This window comes from Zonotrichia albicollis, chromosome 17 (assembly GCF_047830755.1).
Source record: "Zonotrichia albicollis isolate bZonAlb1 chromosome 17, bZonAlb1.hap1, whole genome shotgun sequence".
Classification (NCBI taxonomy): Eukaryota; Metazoa; Chordata; class Aves; order Passeriformes; family Passerellidae; genus Zonotrichia; species Zonotrichia albicollis.
In genome coordinates this window covers 8,117,038-8,140,149 of record NC_133835.1, presented here as the reverse complement: position 1 = coordinate 8,140,149, position 23,112 = coordinate 8,117,038, and the positions used below count along the sequence as shown (strand labels likewise).

At 43.1% G+C, this 23,112-nt stretch overlaps 1 protein-coding gene across 2 annotated transcripts; it reads right to left on the bottom strand.

Moving 5' to 3' along the window:
• Positions 1-90: 90 nt before the first annotated feature.
• On the bottom strand, positions 91-23,007 carry RPRD1B (regulation of nuclear pre-mRNA domain containing 1B). Of its 2 annotated transcripts, XM_074553520.1 has the most exons (8): positions 22,693-23,007; positions 21,140-21,269; positions 19,966-20,099; positions 15,395-15,507; positions 13,509-13,635; positions 12,213-12,388; positions 3,418-3,473; positions 1,974-2,108 (listed from the first exon to the last, which is right to left on the bottom strand). In XM_074553520.1, the coding sequence occupies exons 1-7, from the start codon at positions 22,841-22,843 to the stop codon at positions 3,441-3,443; spliced, it is 864 nt and encodes a 287-aa protein (XP_074409621.1). In that variant the 5' UTR covers positions 22,844-23,007; the 3' UTR covers positions 1,974-2,108; positions 3,418-3,440. The 2 variants fall into 2 exon arrangements, with proteins under 2 accessions (XP_074409620.1, XP_074409621.1); XM_074553519.1 differs by lacking the exon at positions 3,418-3,473 and having other exon boundaries at positions 91-2,108; positions 22,693-23,002.
• Between the last annotated feature and the right edge of the window lie 105 nt (positions 23,008-23,112).

The window sequence follows — 23,112 nt, the reverse complement described above, 5'->3', positions numbered from 1 at the left end:
CACATTTGTCTACATCAGTTTTTGACAGTTTTTGTCCTATAATGGATACACATTCAATCAATGCTCAAAATAACTTGGTTTAACAGCCTCAGGGTAACTCTGTGAGCTGAATCAGGATGGAAAAGTCTTTTGGTTTGGGTTCTTGAAGTTTGGTGTTGGGGTTTTTTTTTGTTTGTTTTTCATTTTTGGCAAAAGCAGAGAGAATGTACAGTGTTTAATCTAAAGTATGGACCATAAAAGGCTGCACAGTCAAAGAGACTCAGGGAACACAGAGTTCTGCCACTGGAAAAATTCCTGTAAACTAAAGAGAAAAAAACATCTGTAGGCTGGGCAGGGAGGGTGCAAGGAGCGTTAAAAAAGGACAAAAGGAAGTGTCAGTAGGAAAAGGACGTGAGCTTCTGAACAACTGAATGATCAAAAGATGCTGTGGTGGTGTTTGCTGTAACTGACCGGGCTCCTGAGCAGCCTGACAAATAAATTAATGCGGAGCAGAACGAGCTTTGCATTTCTGCATTTTCTTCTCCTGGCTTTGACACCAGCTCAAAACCACAGGGAGGCACAGAGAGAGCATCTCAGCTCACTTCATCCTCTGTCTTACAAAACCTGTGTTACCAGATCAGGTGTCTCCAGAAACAGAACCTGCCAGAAACAGAACCTGTTTTATAGTGAGAGGTGCTAAATTTAAACAGAATTGTATCCAGATTGGAATGGTTCAGTGATCAGAGTCCAGCTTGTCACACCTAACACACAAACGGAAATGTAACTACACCCCTGGCAGCTAAAACACTAGCCAGCAACATAATGGAATTAAGAGTTTTTAAAATTTACCTTTTTTGTTTTTTACACTTTTCCTGATTATAAAAATCAACTCACAGTCTGTGACACAAAATTAAGTACATCCTTCTAATATCTACATGCATGGACAGGGTACATGTGCATACAGGATATATGCATATATATGGGTCTATTTTCTATATAAATAAATATTTATACCACATTTAACATCTGTGCATCAGACAACTTCACTAAAGCTACAGAGAGAGTTTATATCATTGGATTTTCAATGTAACCATCCTGAGAGCAGACCTAACAGTGCCTGTCACAGGGACACCAGCAGCTGCCACACACCATTCCAGCCTCTCAGGTCATTAAATCAAAGCTTCCATTACCATCTGATTTCATATAATGAAGAGGAAAAATGTGGTATAAATCTAAGGTAGCTAGAACAAAATTTACTTCCACTCCCACTTAGGTAACATCCAGTTCTGCTTTGCTCAGCACAGTGTAAATTATGAGTCTACTTCTAATTTCACAAAGAAAAGCTGCTTATTTTTATTGCCTGTGACTTCAGTTTACATCCATGCCAAATGAGAACTACCTTCACATCAGGCCACAGCATTATGAGGAACTGCAGGTTTAGGAACAAATCTTTCCCTGTACCATTGCTGAGCAGATGCTTCCCCTGACGTGGCACAGGACTGGCATGCACACACATCCCCACGAGGCCCATGAGCCAGTCCACTGCTCCCAGAGATGGGGCTCAGAAACCCAACTAAAACAGATGAGACTTAGAAATAATACAATATTTGCACAGAGGGAAGATGCTGCATAGTCAACCTTCCTCTGGAAGCTTCCCAGGTATGTGTGTACATGATTCGTGATCTTTGTGGGGGTAACAAGTGCTAAGGGCAAACAGCAACTAAAGAGTACAGGAAAAGATGAGAGAAGTTTGCCTAAACAGACCACCCCCACTCCCTTTAGAGCTCACAAAACTCACTCCTCTTCCTCCCCTCCCGTGGGCCAGTGCACACAGAGAGGGTGAGTATGAGCAGCCAAGAGGTTCAAAGCAGGGTCTGCGAGTTCCTTCCTACTGCAGATCTTGGAAGACTGGACTTCCAGCCAACACCAGTCTTCTTTCTTCTGCTGGTAATAATGAAAACTGGGGCACATGGTTTGCTCTAGTCTGTTGAAAACAGGTCCCCAGCAGATGGCAGAGGTGCCAGACCTCCTGTGACATTGGGCAGCAGTGACAGGTCTGGAAGGCTCTGGATGTGAGATTTCAGCTCCTTGCGCACTTGGGTTACCCGGGCGAGCTTCTGTTTGTATTCCTGAGGGAAAGACACAAGAGAACAGAGATTAAGCACAGGTTAATTAACAGTGCTGTTAGTTAAGCCAGGAGTCTCTTCCAGGTGAGGACTCCCAGAAGGTGGCCAGGCCCTGGTGCTCTGAGCAGGGCAGACCCTGCCATCTGCCCCAAATTCACAGCCTGCCCACAGGCTCTGGCATCCCTAAACTAACAACCCTGCCCTGCCTTACTAATTGTACATGTAAAATGTCCCCAAACCAGCACTCACTAGGGCCTGATACAGCATTTGAGAGAAGTGTCAGTGCAGAGTTGCTTTATCCCTGTGTTCTTCCCCAAATACGGACTCCCAGCTGCTGCCACAATGTTCCTGACACCCCTCCACTGCCAGAAGCCACAGGCTGAGGCACACCAAAGGTATTTACTATGCTGCCAAAATGCTCATTGCTTTCAAATGTGATCAATTCTCAACACTTAATTAATCCAATTTCCCCCTTTCAAGCTATTAAATCAAACCCAAGTTTTGGTTGTCAAACAGGGCCTCCTTTATGAGCTCACATTACAGCCCTGGCATGGCAGGGACACCATGGAAACACGTGCAGGACCACAGAATGTAAACCAGGGAAAGGCACATCCACACCAGATACAGACATTAACATCTTCAGGATTTTATTACAGAGGGAAAAAAGAGCAAGCTAAAAATCTCCAAAGAGGAAACGTGAAAGTGGTTTTTCCACAAATGAGGTCTGGATTGAGTAGTAAAAGTGCAGTAAGGAATCCCTATCCATGTGCAGAAATTCCCCCAGGACACCAGTGACTTGTGTTCCTAATGAGGAGAGAGAAGAGTTTGGACGCTGAAAATGGAAGAAAGAAAGAACTGTACCTTGGCCAGTTCTGGTGAGAGGCCACTTATGAGCAGCCCAGTACACATCCAAATTATCCAATACAGAAGATTTTAATTAAAGACTGCTTATGCAATTTTCAAAGTTTTGTGATTCTATACATTCATGAAACAGTCAGAGAAGACAACAATTGAAGGACTAAAACTCAAATAGCACATAATTTTTTTTTTGAATGTGCCAGTCTTTACTCAACTACATGTGGCCTACTTTTCATGGCACCTCCAGAATGCAGGAAACAATGAGCTTAAGGGAAAAAAATTACACAGAACAGACTGCCACACAGCCAGCTAGAATATCAATTTACTTTTCATTTCTTAATTACTTGGCAAAGAGAACAGAAGTTTATATCTCTGAAGATCAAATGAAACTAGGCACATGTTTAATCAAAACATCTTTCTGAAGAGTTTACAACTTTAATCCAGACTTTCTAACCTTCTCAGTGATGGAAATTCTCTTCACCTTCTCCAAACATCAAAGCACAGCAGTTCCTGTGGGGTTACAAGCAAGGAGTTTACACTCTCTGTGTTTCATTATTTGGAATTAGAACAGTGAGAGCAGCCGTCAATCGCAACAACTCCCGATACCCCTGCAATGGCTGTGTAAGTGCATCCCATAAATTTCCTGCCAGCACCAAACAGGAATGTCTTTTAACAGCCTGTTTCAAACTTAAATCCTTTATGAGGCTCAGTCAGTTAATACAACCAAACACTTCTGTTAACATACACAGGATACACAGTGAAATAATCAAGTCCAAACAAAGCCCTCCCAGCTCCATGAACTGCAGGGTGCTGTTCTCATGCCTAGAGAACAGCAACAAAAAAAACACTTCAAGGTGCACACCTTAATTTTGTGAGGAGTTGTCTTGCTTTAATGAAAGACAGATTTAGGAAAAAAGTATGCACTCACAGCCCAAATCACACTCTTTTGGGAATTCTTAAAGAGAGAAACAAGTCAAGAAACTCATGAGATGAAGACAGAGAACAAAACCAAACCCCCCAGATTCCTTGGCATTAATAAAGAGCAGCAGCAGATAAAGAGGGATGCCATGGAGGCACAGCATTCCAACACTTGGGACTCTTCTCCAAAAGCACGTGGGAGCCAAGGCTGGGGATAGGGAGAGAGTGCCCAGAGTGCTCAGCTCAGGGCTGGCTCAGCCCCAGGGCTGGAGATGGAGACAGCAGCACCCCAGCTCCTGCACACACAGCAGAGACTGCAGCAACATCTACTGAGCTCCAAATGCTGGCACAGAGAGGGTGGAAGAGGCTGGACTTGGAGATCCACAGAAGACCAACTTAAAAATACTTTAAAATCCATAATTCACACCATTGTCAGGCAGTGATGGATATCAAGCCAGGAAAGAATGAGCAGCACTTCTTCCTCAAGAATGCCAAACTGTCAAGAGTGAGTATCAGCAGGTGTTTCTTCTGCAGTAATTCCCACTAAAGACAGGAACAAAAAAAAAAAAGAAGGGCAAGGCAGCTGGCAAGTCCTCCATGTCTGATAAACGGGCAGGGAAGATGAAAAGAAGTTGCAAATTCCAGGCATAAGCCAAGAAAATACCTCAAATATTTGAATTGCCAAGATCCACACAAAACAATTATGGATTTATGGATCCAATTATAGATCCAGAAAAAACAATTACGTAAAACCAGGTACAACCTCCACAGAAAGACTTATGTCCTGCCATTTTCAGGGCAAAACTGAGCAGGATCCATCACTTCTCATGGACAGTCAGGACTGGAATGTGATGGCTTTTGAGCTGAAGATGATTTGCGTGACCATTAGAGTTATATTAGATGCAAATAACATTCCTCTCCTAAGACACCTACTTAGGGGAGGGAGAATCTTGCCAATGCCTTCTTTGTCTGACAGCCCAGTTCTTATAAAACACATTGACAAATTAAGAACCACCAAGATGTGTCCAAACCACACAGACTTAGGAGCAATTCTTCTGCATATTAACAGCACTAACCAGCTTCCAAATTCATAGTTAACAGCTTCAAGTGTTTAGGACAATATTGCTCTTAGCATCTCCTTATTTTCAGGGATATTCTACACTGAGGGCTACATGGAACACTGAGTTATCAGAAACATCCTCCCAGTTTGAAGAGAGACTTTTGTATGCACATGATGACAAAAAAGAAACATCAAGTCACCTTGAGAACCATATTCCTTTCAATTCTAAGTAATTCCACCTTACCAATAGGTAAATGCAAGCATTATCTAATCAATACCAAAGGCCTAAATCCTACCTGCTAAAAACCAAACTGTAAAAATAAGACAGAAAAAATTCTCACAAGGAAGAGGCAGTAACAGCCCCCAAACCAAAATTGGCTCAGAAAAACATCAATAAATTCAGGAATGGAAACTAAGGGAATAATCCAGAAACCAAGATTTCCTAGAATAGATGAATACTTACTGCACAGATTGGATACACATCACAGAGCATGGCAGGAAACTGTCTGTTCCATGCTTAACCCTTCCCATCCCTCTCAGCCTGAGCTGATTCCTGGCAGAGCTGTCAAGGAGTGGAGAGACCACGAGCCAGAGCTGGGACAGGGAATGCTGGCTGCTCCCCCCAAGAATACACAGCAGCAGAGACACTGAACCCCTTTCCAGCTTGAGGGCTTTGCTTTTCCCACAAGTTCTAGCCATATTCTGCAACACAGGACTCTGGAAGCAGGTTTTATGGGAAATCATGTTTCTCATGTAGCCCATGACACACCTGGAAACTGTACCTTGCAGATTTTTACACAAGGTCCTTCCATTCCATAAAACTGAACAACACAAAGTCCAGTTAAAAGGCTGCTGCTTTCCAAAGCCTTCATTTGTACTCTGTGTTGAGCTGATTGTCTCACTGCTCAGTAGGTTTATATTAAGATTAATAGTATTTGGATGCTATTTGCTTTTTTTAGACAAAATAATGAGACCTCTGAGTTTCAGGATGATAGAGGAAAAAACTGGCTCTGTGCCACACGGATGCTTTTACTAATCAATGTTTCCTTTCAGTGCATGGCGTTCTACATCCTCAGTGGCCAAGAGAATTAGATACTCAGTCCTTGAAACAAATGCAAAATCAGAATTAGCCACTGCTGAACGAAGCTGACACAGTGTTTCATTCCAAAGCAGCCGTGCTTGAACATTATAGAACTGGCTGTAATCAACATGACAGGAAATTCATCCTGAGCACTGCTGCGTGGCCTGGTTCACCTTGTCACGTTCCACAGCAGAGATTTCAGCTTATTTTGGCTCAGAGTGTGTACTGGACACGTCCTCTCCTGCGCAGGGTCGAGCAGGAACATGCTGTAAGTCATCACAGCAATTGCATCTGCTGAAAAAACATCTAGCTAAGCATTAATGAAAATTTGGAAAGCGAATAGGAAGAGCAGCCGCTCAGGCGCAGTTTTGATATGATGCAGCTTGAGCCAGCTGTAGGAAAGCAGAAGACCACAAACAAGCCAGGGGAAAAAAGCATCAGAGGCTCAGCAGGAATTTGCAGAGTATGTAGTGAAGTGAGAGTCTGACAGCCAGTGATTATATGTCCAAGTAAAACCTCTCTTTAAAAATATTAAATACACCACAGTACTGCAGCAGGCTGATTAGGTATTCCTTACCTTCTGCTCCTTGCCACTTAACCTATGCAAAGTACTTTTAAAACATATTCACTAGAAAAAGAACAGAAAGGAAAACTTCTGCCATTCCACAAGCTCATTGGAGCAGAACCCTCCTCAAAAGCAAAGTGAAACCAAATGCCAGGGTGGAACCAGGTTTCCTCATTCTGCAGCAGCACTAAACCAGAAAATCTGAGGTTTTATCTGAAAGATGCAGTCCAGGAATCAGAGCTTGAATGATGTATTTCCTTACAGAGTCTTCAGTTCATTTTCAACCTTAAATTTGTTCAGTCTTGCTCTTTTAAATTTGACAAGGCTTCTTTCTTCTGTGGCATCATTCATCACACTTCAGCAGAGATGGTGTTTCTGCTCCTGGCAGAATTACGTGCTCTCAAACCAGAACTCGTTTCCTTGCTCTCCCCTTTGTTTAGGACAACAGAAGAGGCAGCAGCAGAGGAGCAGCATTTCTCCAGCTGCTGGGAATGCCTCAACCTCTGCAATGTTCAAAAGCTCTCAGAAAAAGCCCAGGCTGCTGCCAGTGTATGATGGGCACAAATCATAATTTCATTTGCCAAATACCCTTCCAGAAATAAACATTTGATATTCACCATAAAAATCAACATCCAGGGCACAAGCCAACAGCTACACTCACCTCTCCAAGCATCTTAATGCTTTTCTAGCTAAGCAAGAGAGTGGTCAACACTCAATCACTTCAGTAAAATGCATAAAAACATTGTATGTGAATATTGTATTATTTTTATTCACTTTCATTGTTTAGTTTTATTCTATTTGCAGCCCTACTGTAATTATAAATATCTACAAGCACCTACAAAATGAAGGAACTGTATCTTTCCATTGTGCAAAGAAACACAGCTGTTGCCTGTGAGCTATACATGGCCCAACACACCCAAATTCCCTGCAGTTGTGAGCTCACATCCCTACAGAGCAGCCTGAGCTCTTCCCCACACACAGGCACCAGTGGCTCACAGCAGGCAGGGCTGGTGCACTCACTGGTGCACAGCCCAGCATTTCTTGCCCCATCAGTCACCAGTTTGGTCCTACAGACCCAGGTCTGGCACTGTCTGGGTGCTCCAAGCTCAGGATCTCCCTGCCAGGGTGGCAGAGCTGACCCCACTCTGCTGCTGATTCCCACAGCTGCTCCTGCTACTTCACACATGTCAAACATTGACCATTTTGTTTCCTGGCAGGAGCCCTAAAATTTAATCTCCTATTTCACTGTCTAAACCACTGAAATGAATATACCACAGAACCCAAGAACTCCTGTCTGAGGGAAGCAGCAGCCACAAAGCCGTGCCAACAGTGACACACTACAGAGACCCAGGCAGTGGAAGCAGCACAGCAATAAATTGCCTATTAACCCACTGAACTAAATTGTATTTCAAGAAAATGTATAGTGCTGGGCAGTCCAGGAAACCTCAAGTGAGAATGCACTTCATCCCTCAGAGATGCATTATCAAAGAGGGTTTGCAAATCTGTGTGGGCACGGCATTAACACCTTATTAAAGGTGCCTCGAAGCCATGAATATTAAAACTCACAAACATCTAAAAACCCCCAGAGCTCTCAGCAGGACTCTAAGTGACAATTTTTCAGCTGCAGCCAAGAATCAGAATATTTCCCCTAAGCTGGATCTTAAATACAGTATGTTTTTTAGATTTATAGCTGCAGACATGTAAGCACACACTTATTTGAGTATATACACTGCTCCATGCACACTGCCTGTGTTACACTGCTCTCACCTCACCTTGCACCAACACAGATACAGAAGGTGTATGCAAGAATTGCCCTCACTGACTGCACATCAAACCAAAAATTCTGACTGCACAATCTTCTATTTTTTCTGTCTCTTCTCCCCATCAGATCAAAAAACCCTCCCTCCACTCACTCTAGGTTTCCTACTGACAGTAGTTATTTCAGGTTCCCATGAAGCTTCTACACAATTTGCCATTTCCTTGGTTCTTCCAGTCTCATCTGTTTACCTGACTTCACTTTACACCTGCCTGGTACACCAAAAGGGGATGTTCTCTCCCCACTGCATTTCCATTTTACACAAACTTAATTCCCTGGATTTTTTCTCCTTGCCTGCCATGCATTCCAGCAGAGTGCTCTGACTTCAAAAGACAATTCTCCTTGAAGTTCTGCAGGCTCAGGTGCTCGAGGACAAAAAGCCTCCCCAGCTGATTGTGCTCAGTAATTGTAATGGTGCAGCAATGGCCAAAAATAACACAAATCAGAAAACTTCCATTGGAAGTTGAATACTACTGTGAGATACAAGGACACATCTCATTCTTACAGAAACAACAGCTTCTGCTTCTATACCTGTCTGAAAGTGGATTTTATTTCCTGTCATCTGCTATTCTGAAAGATCAGAGGTGGCCTGGACAATCTCTGGCATGGAAGATCAAACTGCACCTGCAGTATCAAGCCCACAATTGCTGAGCAAGATGAAGCACCATTTTAAAAGAAATTCAGCGTTCAGCTGTTGAATGACAGTATCCCCCACACTTTCAGGAAGTTAACATGAGGAATACTTACCTTTGAAGATATATGCCTTGTTACAGGCTCTTTAGTATCAGTTTGGGGCCAGCTGATTTTAGTGACTGACAGAATTAAAGAAAATCTACTTTCTTAAGGGCTCTTAGACTCCAGTCAAAATGCCACAATACCACTCCCAGGATAAAGAAATCCTAATTATTACACTTTGATTTTTTCCATTGCTACCCTAAAACCAGTTTGTCCATATGTTATGATCTTCAGGCTCTGTTGCAGCTTCCTCCCTCCAAATCACCAGTGCTGCTTTGCCCCTCACGGTTTCAATCCTTCCTCATGGCAGCTGTGTCCATGCTGATGTGTGATTCCTTTCCAAAGCCTCAGCATGTTCCTCAGCATTGTCCCTCAGTTAAACAGCCTTACTGCAACTGATGACAAGAGCTGTGTCACAGGGGTTTGACATGCAGAGTATTCTGAGCATTAGCCCACAAGACACAAACATACTGAGTTTCTGTATGTTTTGATAATTTGCTGTTTCATGAGGGACAGCATTAACAGGATTAGTAAACAACTGCAGCTCTTTAGACCATAAAAGCTGCTTTTCAAAAAGACACAGATTAGCTACTTTCATTGCTATCCCAGTGAAAGACTTTGCGAGTAAAAAAAATACAAAAAACATCCAGAGTAATTTCCAAATTCGGTATTTCCATCTCTTAAAATATAGCCTGACTTTCATTTCTGTCAGAGGCCTCTCCCCCCAACCAACAGCCTTGGCTGGATGAGGATGGTGAAGTAAACAATCCATCTTCCATCCAAACACACCCTCTCATCTAAGTCAGGAAATTTAGAGGAAACTTCCTCAGCACAAGAGGAAAAACTCAAAATATCAAAGATCCTGGAAAAGACACTTCAAGAGAGCAAAACCTACAATGAGTAAATATGTAAAATTAGATTGTTTTAAGTTATTTTCTCATTTCAGACCTTGCCTGAGTAAATGTTTTGGTTTTTAAATACATTTTTAATTGTTACAAGTTTCAGATCCTTCTAGTAAAATGCTTATTAGCACTACAAAGAAAAATACAGGCTTATCAATACTGTGAGAACATCAAAGACTCAAATAAAACTGATAAGCAGATCTGGCCTGCCTTATCTGTAACCAGCATCTTCCACTGTTTATTAACCCTCTACAAGGGCAGAACAATGGAATGCTGTAATCAGGCAGCATCCCTCACTGAGGTTTGAGAGCTGACACGAATATCAATCGTGCCTCATGTTCACTGCTGGAGTGGCATTTCCTGCAACTCTGCTTAGACTGCTACAGCACCGAGGCTGTCTTGTCTGGCAGAATGACAAAGATGCCAACCTAAACAGATACTTAATAAGATCCTAATATTTAAATAGGATCATTCTTTATTTTCTAATGTAGTGAAGAATTGCGTTTACACCTAATAGTGTGCAAGCAGCCTGTCCCATTGCCATCAGCAGGATTACAATCATTAACAAAGCAACTCAACCAGCAAAACACTTAATTTTCAGGGTTACATTTCTGCCTCTGCCAAAGTTACAATTTTCAAGTAACATTCTTTAGCAAAAGGATATTTTCCAAACAAAAAGCCTCCATGATTGTCACAACATTTCAGCTAATGCATTAGAAATTTTAATTTCATGTTGTCATTATGGATTTCTCAGTTTTGAAGTCTCAAGCTGACTCAAAATTATTAATTGTTCTGAGCCTTTTAAAATATTATTGTGCAGCATTTTGCTACCTATAGCAGTATGTATCATTTAGAGGGTTTTTTTACATACACATAGGTGTCCTTTAAGCAAGAAAAACCCTCAAAATTTGACCCAAGACTTCGACAGAAAATAAATCTGTTGCCAAACAACATTTGGTTTCATGGCATCATCTGTATCCACATCTAAAAGTGTTTTTTCTGACTCAGTCATAAGACTGATGCTATGCTTGAAGAAATTCAGTCACAAGGCATTGAGAAACTCCAATATAAACACAGGCAAAGAAAACACTCAAAATGAATTTTATCTGGGAACAATGTTGCCGAGCTGTCAGAGGAGGAGGTTTGCCATGAGAGTAAACAGAGACTGCAATTGCTGCAGCTCAGTCTCCTTCCAGGAGATTTTGTCCTCCACATCCCCTCCCATCCCACCCCGCAGCAGCTGCTCATCACCAGCACGGCGGTGCAGAGAAGCCCTTAATGTGCCGCCAAGGGGCAGTTTAGCAGATGGCAGAGTGACATACAACCACAGCCATTAATTAAACTCCTCGCTAGTCCCACAACGTGCTGCTGAAAGAACTTCCACGGAGAAGGCACATTTTGGATAAACAGTTGTAAACAGCTGGCTGCACAGCCTGAGCAAGGGGGCTCAGCTCAGCCCCAGGCTGTTTTAGGGCCCTGCCCTCCCTGTTCAAAGGAGCTGTACAGGCAACACAAGTCGTTGTCTTTCACAACCAGCCCCATTTACACTGCACCACAGAAGCTGTGGGTACATGGCTGTTAAAGGATGCAGAGTAGATGATCTGGCTTAAACTGCTTCCCCTAAACAAGCAGGGGTTCAAGAAGCAGATGAAGGACACCTAATCATCAGGAAAATAACAAAAAACCCAAGCAGTTAAAAAAAAACCTCAGCTAATTATGGCAAAGGGAGGTTAATTCTTTGAAAAAGGTTAATTTTTTAAAATTTTGTCATACCAAAATAAGCTATGTGTTAGGCAAGCCTATTTTTCTTTAAGAAATATAGAGCTCTGGGCTTTCCAGGTGCATTGAAACATCTAGACTGAACATCAGGACAGATTTGCATTCTGTAGATATGACACTGCTTTCTTACCTGTTTTACTCCAAGTGTAAAGACAACTAGAACCTAGATAACCTAGAACCAGAAGTAAAGGCAGGACCTGGAACTAAAAGTAAAGGCAGGACCTGGAACTAAAAGTAAAAGCAGGACCTGGAACTAAACGTAAAGGCAACACCCAGAATCACGTAAAGGTAACACCCGGAATCATCTCTCTCGGGAGAAACCCACAGATTTGGAGTCTGGGGCGAGCGTTTGGTGAGCCAATTGCTCTGCCAGCCCCAGTAAGAGGCACTCACCTCCAGTTTCTTCTCCTTCTCCGTGAGCACATCCTTCTGGTTCTGGGTGTACTCGATGAGCATGCGTGCCAGCTGGCGTCGGTCCTCCAGCTCGGCCGCCAGCCGCCCGTTGTACTCGGCCAGCAGCAGGCACGCCTCGTCCACCGTCTTCGAGAGCCGCTCCGCAGCCTCTTTGTCTGCGTGCAAAAGCGTTGGGTGATTTAGAGGACAGAGTTTAAAATTTCCAGTTGTTGACAGAAGGGCTGAGATTCACAAGCCACAGGCACAATAACATCTTGTTCGTAAATATACTTCTGGCTTGACAGGAAAATAAGGGCTGTTATCACAGGGAAACAGGAAATAGGACATACACCCTTTGTGGGCTGTATTTTAGACATTGACATAGCTGACTGCATTTAATCCTTGCAGAGATGTCAGTGAAAGCAGGGAGATAAATCTGTGAATAGCAAGCCCCTATGAACAGGTTAATTAAAATGTTAGAAGTACCTTCAGGTAAACAAATCAGGTGGTTTCTACATTTAAACACTTTGTGCACTTGCTAATTCCTCTTATATATGAGCAATTTCAAATGTATTGACACAAATCCAAGAATTGCATGCAGTCCAGTTGGACACTGTAAGAATATATTATGAACAGTCAAATAAGTGATAATTCATAATGAGTTCTAAATTAAAACTACCTCCAGGAACAAGAGTCAAATCAGTTCAACCTCTAAATGCTTCTATTAAAATTACTTTTCAAATGCAATTGCACAAGTTAATTTAAACAAAGACTGACAGATTAACGGGGGTAGCAATTTGCTTTTTCCATAGCAATCAAGGACTATGTGTGTACTCAGCAGTCTGGTAGAACTTGAAAATATATCAATCAAGGACTATGTGTATACTCAGCACACTCTGACAAAACTCCAAGATATCTTAACAGCTGAGGTGTTTAAGAGCAAACACATCCACTTGAGAACACTTGCTCGATTTCCTTTATATTCTTGCAAAATGCTGATGATTCTCTCAAAGTACAAAAGCCTCAGTCCAAGCCAAAAAAAGGAAGCAGCTATGCAAGTTTAATCTTCAGTGTTAGTCACAGGATTGCTATCTGTTAATTACCCCAGAACTACAAAGCAAGGACACAAAAGCAGGAATTCACTCCACCATACATTGTGATTATTTAAAAAAAAAAAAACAAAAAAAAAAAAAAAAAAAAAAAAAACAAAAAAAAACAAAAAAAAAACCAAAAAACCACACTTTGATTTCCAAGTTATTCTTTGGACCCATGTTCATTCATCTTCCAGTCTCATACCTGTAATTTTCTCCAGTAATGAAACATCTTGAACTTCCTGAGGCAGGGAAGCAATTTTTTGCCGCACTGTTGCATCTCCTGATGCTGCATTCTCCAGGTCTTGTAGGGCTTTGATCAAATCCTCGGTCTACAAGTGAACCAACAGTAAAAGCTGGTAACCTCAACCACATCCACTTCCCAGGGATGTGGTCACTGCAGAGGAGCTCACCCACCTCTGAAAGGCACCGTTTGAGGAATATTTTCTTCAAGTAATTTTTAAACCTAACACAAGGAGTGTTCATTGAGTTTACACTATCCTAGTGTTTAGCTCCTCCTGGATAATTACAGCAGGGCCATCCTTTTCAAGGCTCTACAGTGGGAAACTTCTCAGTCCAATTAAGAAAAGTGATCATTTAAGACATAGCTGAGAAGGACATGACCACACCAGTCTGAGAGAACCACCAGCCCTGTGTGCTCTCTCAAGCTGGGACTGAATCTTCCACCCAAACATCCCTGACAGATCTCTGCCTCCCTGGAGTGTACAGGCACCTTTCTGTTCTGTTCTAAAGCTGCCTTCTGACAGAGCAAAAACACCCAACACCAAATTTCCATCAGCCCAAACAAAACTATACTAAATTTCCCTCATGACAAGGTTTAGAATTCTGTAACTTGCTACTGACTATAAACTCCAATGATGACAAAAGCTCCTTCCATAAATTAAACTTTGTAATCTCCTGATTTTGCAAAGCCATGTCCTCACCCAGCTCCCTGCAACTCATCTGGGCTCCTCACTGTGCCCTCAGCTCATCTCTCAGCTGGCTTTAGTGCACTGAGGAAAAACGTGTCAGTTTGAATTAATTCATTCAAAATGCAGCCAAACTTTAAAAGGACATGGATGAGGAGAGTTCTAGGAGGACCATCCCTGACACATTGTATTTCTTCCTTGCTCAGAAAAAAAACCACCAGAGAAACTCCCTGAACAGGAAGAACAAAGTGTTGCTTTTTTGTTTAAAATATTCTGAAGTAGGGCAGGTCTTTGAAACAGAACACTAGAACCATAAACACAAGCACTGATTTTTAAACTACAATTCAATAGCTTGAAAGCTAATGAAAACACTAACAAATTTAAAATAAATATTTTCCTAATCTGAAAAACAAAGAGGTCCATTACCTAATCTTTACTACTTCCTTGCAAACTGCAAATGATTTCCAACAGTGACAATGTTTATAATCAAGAGAAACCATAAACTGCAAGGCATCTGGAGGTACAAACAACAACAAAATTTTCACTTATTTCCTTGACAACTGTTATTTATTTTTATTTTTCAATGTTTACAGTTTACCAGATGGATGGTGTAATTTTTTATCCCCTTCAAACAGGCTCTGGGGTAACGTATGTTCGTTCTGTAGCCTGAAATGGCCGCAATGATTTTCTATTTCATTCCAAATATTTCCACATCAGTAACATGGAGCCTCTAAAGTCTTCAGTGCTGGTTTTCCTGCCAGCTCCACACAAATATACCAAAAGTTATGCTGTATAATAACTTACAGAAAGATATGAAGTACGAAAGAAAACTGTGTACTAACTGTTCACAGCTTTAGGTTTTAGAAGCTACACATTGATTTTGAGAAGAATTTAAAATTTGGTCTGTTCTTCTAGCAGTCCTTTGGGATTCTTTCCTGGCAGCACTACTCAGACCTTGGGTTACACATAATTGCAGTAGGGAAAAGGAATCTGCTGCATTTTGCATGGACTTCTCAACCCCAAAGTGCATCTCACCACTAAACCCATTTCACTTGTTGTCAGCTCCACCTTGTGGCGGTGACACAGGGGAGGTGGCGGTGACACAGGGGAGGTGGCCCTACGACTTCCAGAGCTCCTCCCAAACTCAACCCATCCCACATACCAGCAGCGGCCCAGCACTGGGGTCTGGGGGTGAGTAGCTCCCAGGGTAATCATCATCTTCCTCCTCTTGTATTTGCTGGAAAGTTCGCTTTAAAGATTTCTTCTCCTCTGCAACTGAAGACAGAAACAACTAATTTGGATGCCAGATCTGCCCACCTTAACTATCTGAACTTCAAAGAATTACACCAGATGGATGCTCTGATGATTAAGCCCTCTAGGGGATGACCACAGCTGGACTTTAATGTTGGAATCATATTCCAAACACTCAAATGCAAAACAGTAATAAAAGATTGATTTCTTCCAGCCATGTATCTCTGTACATGCCAGCCTAAGGATACACGAGCAGTGTGCACTTCATGTGTTTGTGCCTCTCACAATGAAAGTAGGAAAGACAAATAAATGTGCTATTTGTCAATAAATTACAGACTTCAACCCTCAGATGCTCTGGCTAACACTGAGTGTACAGGTGAGGATTTCTACCAGTAGAAATGAAGCACTGATGTGAAGGTACACAAGGACAGAAGAATTTCAAGTTATCTTTCTGCATTAATTATATGCTCCCTGTGGTCCCACAATCAACACAGTAATTGCTCATTATTCAACCTTCCACTCTTTCATCAAAATAAGGGCTTCAGGACAGTTCTGTTTAACTACAACTCCAAGATGTGACAGCAGCAACACCAAAGCATGAACTAATCCCCAAGCAGGTAACCTGCAACACTTCAGAAACAGGGATGTCATAAAGCAAGACAGCATTAGTTAAATGAACCTCAACATTAGCTTGAAAGGGAAGAGACAGTTTATTTAAATGAGTCAGAAGTCTTAATGATGCCTCTGATCCAGCCACAGAACCTTCAAAAGAAGGCAGGTCATTTTTTAGACTTGCCACCAAAGATAATAAGATATGGGGTAATTTGTAAGAAATCTTTGGACAGTCTTAAGAACATCTATTCAATGGAATCCAGTCTTGCCAAGATAATCTGTATATACTTTGATTCACAGGAAAAACCAAGATCACTCAATTTCAGATTGTCCCATTCTAATGGGGAACCAAACAGAAAGGTCTGTCCTTAAATGCAGAGTTTTGCCTGCCTTGTCAGGTGGGACATATGAAAAAACTTCATTCTAATGGAGAGAAATCAGAGGAGCTGTTACATCCTGCTCGTTGGGGAAAGAGCTGAACAACCTTCCCAAGGCAGGCACAGAGGACACACTCACTCAATGGAAGGCAAAGCAGCACTCAAAAGTTACCCTAAACCAAGGGAAGTGTTAATGTTTGATAGAACAAAGCTACCTAGGCTAGAAAAAGGACAGCCAATTATTGCATGTATCCAACTGATGTATGAGTGCTTGACAATCTGACTGGCAAGCCAGTGATGCACCAGACCAACAAGGAAAACAGCTGCTGCCCACTGAGGTCTGTGAGAAACACGAGTTGGGTTGAACAGGAGGTGAGCAGATGAGAAAGTGGGCAAAGAGAGCATTTAAAATAACGCAGCCCAACACAAGAGGTCATCAGTATTTATCACTTGTGTGTACTTATCATAAAATAATTAACCAACAGAGGATAAACCTGAGCCAACAACAGAAGAATGCATGACCACAGCGATCACACAAGTGAAATTAAACGGAGAGCTGGGATTCAAATTGCTGAAGAGTTATTCCTGCTGTGTTGCCAACTGGTCTACCACAAGACACAGCATTACACTTGCTCACCACTCAGGGAGCTCATTTCCATGCATATGCATATCTCCTGAAGGAACCAGAAAGACTAAAATCTGGTAGTCAGCTGCACCACTGAGCAGTCAAACCAGGGGACACAGTGCTTAGAAAGGGCTGGTTGTGTTACCCCTCTGTTTCTCTGAAGGGAAATCAGCTCTGCTCCACAGCAGGAGCTCAGCATGCCCAGACAACTGAATTGCTGTGCATTACCCAAGGCCTCGCTAGTGACAAAACAAGAAACAAACTGTAGCACTGAAACACTGACTGATGAGCATTGAAGATGCATTTCCTCACTGATACAGGACTCCATTGCACTTTGGGAAGTCACACAACTCTAAGTGGTGCTCTCAAGACAAGCAGAGTCATCCTTCTCAGAGAGGATGACTCTCACCAGCCCAGGAATTTAAGACACTGCAGTATGAAAAATAACAGAGAACTACCTGCACTGAACTGCTGCCATACCTCAGGCTGAAGAAAAGAATAGTTGTTATCACAGCACCAGGTGTTATCAACAGCACCAGATGCCCTTAAGGAGCTCCAACATTTTAACAGCACAGCTTGCACCAATCTACAGACACTAACACTGCCTATTTCTCAGCTGTGTCTACCTTGGGAGTCCACAAACCCAGAATGGCTTTGGAGGAGCACTGGACTATGGTTTTCCACATTTACAACAATTGTTCTATCTGTAAACCAGGACACCTTAATCTCCATCTTGCTTATGTTCACCTGTTTGCAGATGGAATACAGTAACCACAAAAAAACCTTCTGCAACTCACCAGAAACTCAAACACCAATTTATGTCAGAAATCCATAAAGCCCCCAGGTGAAACTAGCTCTTACCATCAAGAAGCTCATTTGCACACATGCCAGTCAAAGCAAGGAAAAAACCCACAGGATAACCCTGCTGAATCTTTCAAACTTCTTTTTGACCATGAGTTGACAAGGCAGTAACATTCACACTCATGCAAAGGCCTGAACCTTCCTTCCAATAAAAGATACTACATTAATATCTCTAATTACCCAGGCAAAAACCAAGTTTCTTGCCAAGTGAAGCTGTGCACACAGCAGCTCTTCAAGGGTTTGTATTCCTCCACTCTGCTTCCACAGACAAAGATCTGTTACTCTTAGAAAGTTTAATTTTGTACAAATGTTTTTAAGTTGAGAAGACAACAGTAGCAGAAGTGGTTGATACCATCAGCCAAAGGGAAAGGACACTGAGGGACAGCTGGTTGCCAAATGACCAGGAACTAACACATGGTATCAATTATCAATGCCTTTAGATTCAAAGTTAAACACTTGTGAAACACCTACCCAGCTACACTAAATTAAAGTTTCAAGTCCTCAGTTAATCAGGTCAGGGCTGTCAGGAGTGTAAATTCTGGCCTTTGATGACAGACAGGTGCCTCATTCACTGCACCCAGACAAGAGGAACCCCCAACATGAGCCAGTTCATGCAGAGAATGTTCACCTGCACCCCTCAGAGCACAGACTCTGTCTCCACAGAGATGGGATAACCCCTTTGGTCAGGGCAGCTGGCTCACAACATTTTGGGAAAAACTGCAAAAGTCATCTTCCAAAGGGTACACCTCAATCAGGGGCAGGTGGAAGGGCACTGGTGTGAGCTGCTAGAGCATCCATCCAGCAGTTCTGCCCAAAGCACTTGTGAAAAAGCACAAAGCTACAGCCGGAGATGTCTTCACACACAGATCTCACTTATGCTCATATCTTATAAATTCTACCTTGTTTTCACCACCTAAGAATGGCATAAGAGCTTTCTACTAATGACCATGTCAACTCTCTCACATCATCAGAACTCTGTGGGTGATAGAAAAAACTATGACCAGAGCAGCAATGTCATTCCAGCTCATTTGAAGACACTGACACTTCACAGAATCATAGAATGGCTTTAACAGAAGGGGCCTTGAAGGACCTTAAAGGCCACCTCATTCCAACTCCCCTGCCATGGGCAGCAGCACCTGCCACAACACCAGTTTGCTCAGGGCCCCATCCAACCTGGACTTGAACATTTCCAGGAGTGGAGCATCCACTTCCTTCAGCTGTAAGATGGACAAACATTCCTTTAACCAGAACACTCTTGATTTTTAATGACCCTCACCTTCCACAGTTGAGGCATCTCACTGCTCCCCTCTATCCCCTGGAGCACTACCAGTGAAACACCTGCAAGTGCTACAGAAGAGGCAAGATCTGCCAAAGCAGTAAATCAAACCCCACCAAACACAAGCTTATGCTCAGTTTCTCACAGCTCTCATGCAGTAATAAGGTTATAGCTGTGATGTTCTAATGATATTAAATTATGCAAAGTTAGTTTTCTCCAAATGACATCAGCTGGTGTAAGAAAATAAGAGACCAGACAAGCTTCTGGGGCATATATTCCAGACTTCAATTATTCAAAACTCCTTTCTGCATCATAATAAAATCAGTAACTATGGAAAACAAAACAATTAATATGAGAATGAAAGCACTGACAGTATTGAATAAGACACTCTAATAACCCAGCTGAGCAGTCTCAGAGATGCAGAGTGGGACACTTGAGGTAGATACAGAGTTCCCTGCATGACTGAGTTGCTTTCACCCCAAAAGGCAGCCCTGGAGCACTGAACCTGCACAAGCAGCACCAGACATCACAGCCAGTTAAGCTCACTGCCAGCCCCAAGACAGCACACCTGCAAACCAGAACTGAGGGTTTTACAAAAATCACACTTCTCAACACAGTCCTGAAGAATCTCCAAAACCAGCTCTGGCAACAGCTCAACTCCTCAGAGTAATTCCAGTGAAACATGCACCAATTTAAAAACAAAACACACATGACAAGCAATATGCATTTACCTTTTGTTTGGGGGCTGTTGGAGTCTTCCATAGACAGTTTGAGCTGCTGGATGAACTCGCTGCCATACACACTCCTCTCCTGCCAGATGTTCAGCAGTCGTTCCAAGGGCTTCTTGCAGCCCTCGTCTGCTTCTCTGCTCAAAGATTGGGAAACCATTACACTTCAGCTGATCAACACTCCTCATGTTTTCAGAGAGCATCTTCCAAACTGGCAGCTGCACCCATTGCAATATGTGAACATTTGGAGAGAATCTTGATCATGTTGTCTGAGACAAACTGTGCAAAACACACTTGTGGCCAATTTTCCTCTTTATTTGACCTAAAGATTGCCTGAAGTCTCCCACCATTGCCACCTCAAAGCAAGGGCAGGAAAGTTGTGAAAGAAGAAACTTGCCATCATTCAGAATTTGCAATAAGAGTTGATAAAAAACCCTGAAGCTGACAAGTTTACAACTCTGAGTATTAACTTTAAACAGCTGTCTCAGCCAATAACATCCCAATTAAAAGCAGGTTGATTGGATCATTAGGCACTTAAATGCACTCAGAGCGTGCTCTGACAGTCACAGCCCTCCAGAACAGACAAATACCCAGAGCATTAGTGTTGTTTAGCGGAGGTAACAGGACTCATTATGTCATTTAGACACAATCTTAAATAAACAACAGTGCATTTTTGGTAAGGTGGTGACTGCATCACTTCTTCCCTTTTAAATAAGAAATTCTTCTTTCCTCCAGCAAGGATATTACAGGTCAGGTAACACACAAAGGAACTGCTCAACCCAGGGCTGGTGAGAACCCAGTGACCCAAAACATCAGCTCTTTCAAAGTCTTTTGACAATGGGGCAGAGCCATTCATTATGTGGCTTTAACAAACACACCCAACTGCTCAATTCCACTGCTCACACACAGACCTGCCAGATCTTTAGGTAACAATTGAAATGAAGTCCATAGGAGCTTCACAAACATGTAGAGCTGAGAAAGTCTGGTTCACATACACAGTTACCCATTTAAACTAAACAGTCCCTAACCACAAAGCAGTCAGGATCCAATCTCTACTATAGAGAAGGTACAAGCATGCCCTAGACTTAAAAAAACAACAAAATCCAATTGAATTAAGCTTTGAATAACAAGAATGCAAATCTCTAGAGAGGAAAGCTGAAGAAATACAGCAACATACCTGGCAACGTGAGAAAATGCATCCACGAGAACAGATTCAAACTCCCTGGTAAATTCAGGGCCTTTCCTCTTACTGTTCTGGATGACATCGTTTGCTAAATATAGGAAAGTAAGTTTCCTACTTGATTTTGCTGAGAAAGGGAAAAAAATAAAAAGGAAAAAACAAAAGGAGAGTTTATATTTATTTCTTGTTTCTTTCACCTGGAATCATTAACAGGGCTTTCAAAGTTGTTTATAGCTTTGCAGTTTAAAATCAAAGTTCAAAACAGTAACCAAAGGAAATCAGGGGCTTTCAAGTAGTTTTCAATGTCCTCACTTCTGCTCTTTTCCAATTAATTAATAAAACAAACATGAGTTTAATGCTTTTTGTGCACAGTGACACCTCAACTCTGAAAAACCAATAAATTTTAAACACAATTTTAAAAAGCTGCTTTAACCCATCAGCAAATTAATAAACCAATTAATTTATTTTTTATTAATTAACTTCAGGAAAAATACTCTAATAAAACTGAGTAACTCAGAATGAGTGAAACTGCAGGAGATAGCTATTGTGGAGACTCAAATATTTTCCAAACAATGCTCCTATTATCAAATTTCTTCAATACACCTTAAATTGTCCTAGTTTGACATCGTCAGTTTCTTCATCAATATGGCCAGAATTAGTGAATTTCACTGTTCCCCCAATAAAAACAACACAGAAGGCAGAAAATAAAGGTGCTCATTTCCACAACAGGGCAAAGGCAGCTCTTCAAAAACTCATTCATAAACTACAAATGGCAAAAAGCAGCAATCACATAGAAGATAGCCCAGCTGCTCCAAGGGGCTCACAGTGATGGTGCCCGCAGGGGAATGGTGACACTGGCTGCACCTGGGGACAGGGCATCCCATGCTAAAATAGTCTGGGTTGGAAGGGACCTTAAAGACCACCTCGTTCCTAGCCCTGCCACCGCCTGGCACACCTTCTACCAGGCACTGCAACCTCCCTTGGCTTCAGGACGAAGCCATCTGGGAAATCACCTTTTGTTAATCTGCAAGGAAAACACGCGCAAAATGTTTCTGCCTGATAGCACCAAAGAGTTTTACAGACTCCTACAACTACTTTTTCTTTGCGTATCTCCTCTCACTAACTCTGTAACGGGTGAGCAGTATGAATCCAAACCCAAAATTTAAAAACGGAGCCAAACAGCCACAGCACTTCCAAGTCGGTCTGGGCACAGTCAGGGGAACGCAATTCGTACATCTCTTGTTTTACACCCGCCCAGAGCTGAGCATCCCCTCCCTCTCAACCCACGCTTGGCTGTGCCTCTGCCTTCCCAAAACCGCCGCCGGTATCAGCGGATGCTCCCCTCACACGTGGCGTTCCCCCCAAAGTTTAGTAAACAACAACACAGCAGCCAAACAGCGCCCAGGCTCCCTCAACTCCCGGACACCAACTTCTCCTGGGGCCGGCCCGCGGAGCTCCGCCAGGAGGAACCGGCCGCGCTCAGTGGCAGCTCCGCTACCTCGGGGCAGGGGCTGCCAGAGCGGCCCCCGCCGCACAAACCCCCCGCGCACCTTTGCGGAGCTCCCGGTGCCACACGGCGACGATGGGCCCCGCGTGCTTGCGGTGGTGGATGAGCCACAGCGAGAGCGTCTGCACGCTCTGCTGGGAGTTGCTTAGCTCCGACAGCTTCTTCTCCAGCGCCGACTCCGAGAAGGAGGACATGGGGCCGGGGCTGCTCCGCCCGCGGGGGGGGCGCGGCGCGGCCTCACCGACAACAACCCGCCGGGGCCGCCGCCACAAGATGGCCGCCCGCGCCCTGACCCCGCCGCGGGGCGAGGGGCGGCATCGTACGGAGCGCCGGAGGGAGCCGAGCCGCACGGCGGGAGGGCTCAGCGCATGCGCAACCGTCCTCGGCGCCTGCGCACTGCGAGCACTCGCGATTTTTCTCACAGCGCCTGCCCTACCCTGCGGGAGCTTTGTAGCGCTGACAG

Bases quoted from the DNA above. Each gene is read 5' to 3' on its own strand.
- RPRD1B (XM_074553519.1), bottom strand. From the start codon at position 22,843: ATGTCCTCCTTCTCGGAGTCGGCGCTGGAGAAGAAGCTGTCGGAGCTA. The intron at 13,636-15,394 runs GTATGTGGGATG...GTTCACTTGTAG, and splicing joins CCAGTGCTGGGCCGCTGCTG to ACCGAGGATTTGATCAAAGC. The intron at 12,389-13,508 runs GTATGAGACTGG...TTTTGCACGCAG, and splicing joins ATTACTGGAGAAAATTACAG to ACAAAGAGGCTGCGGAGCGG.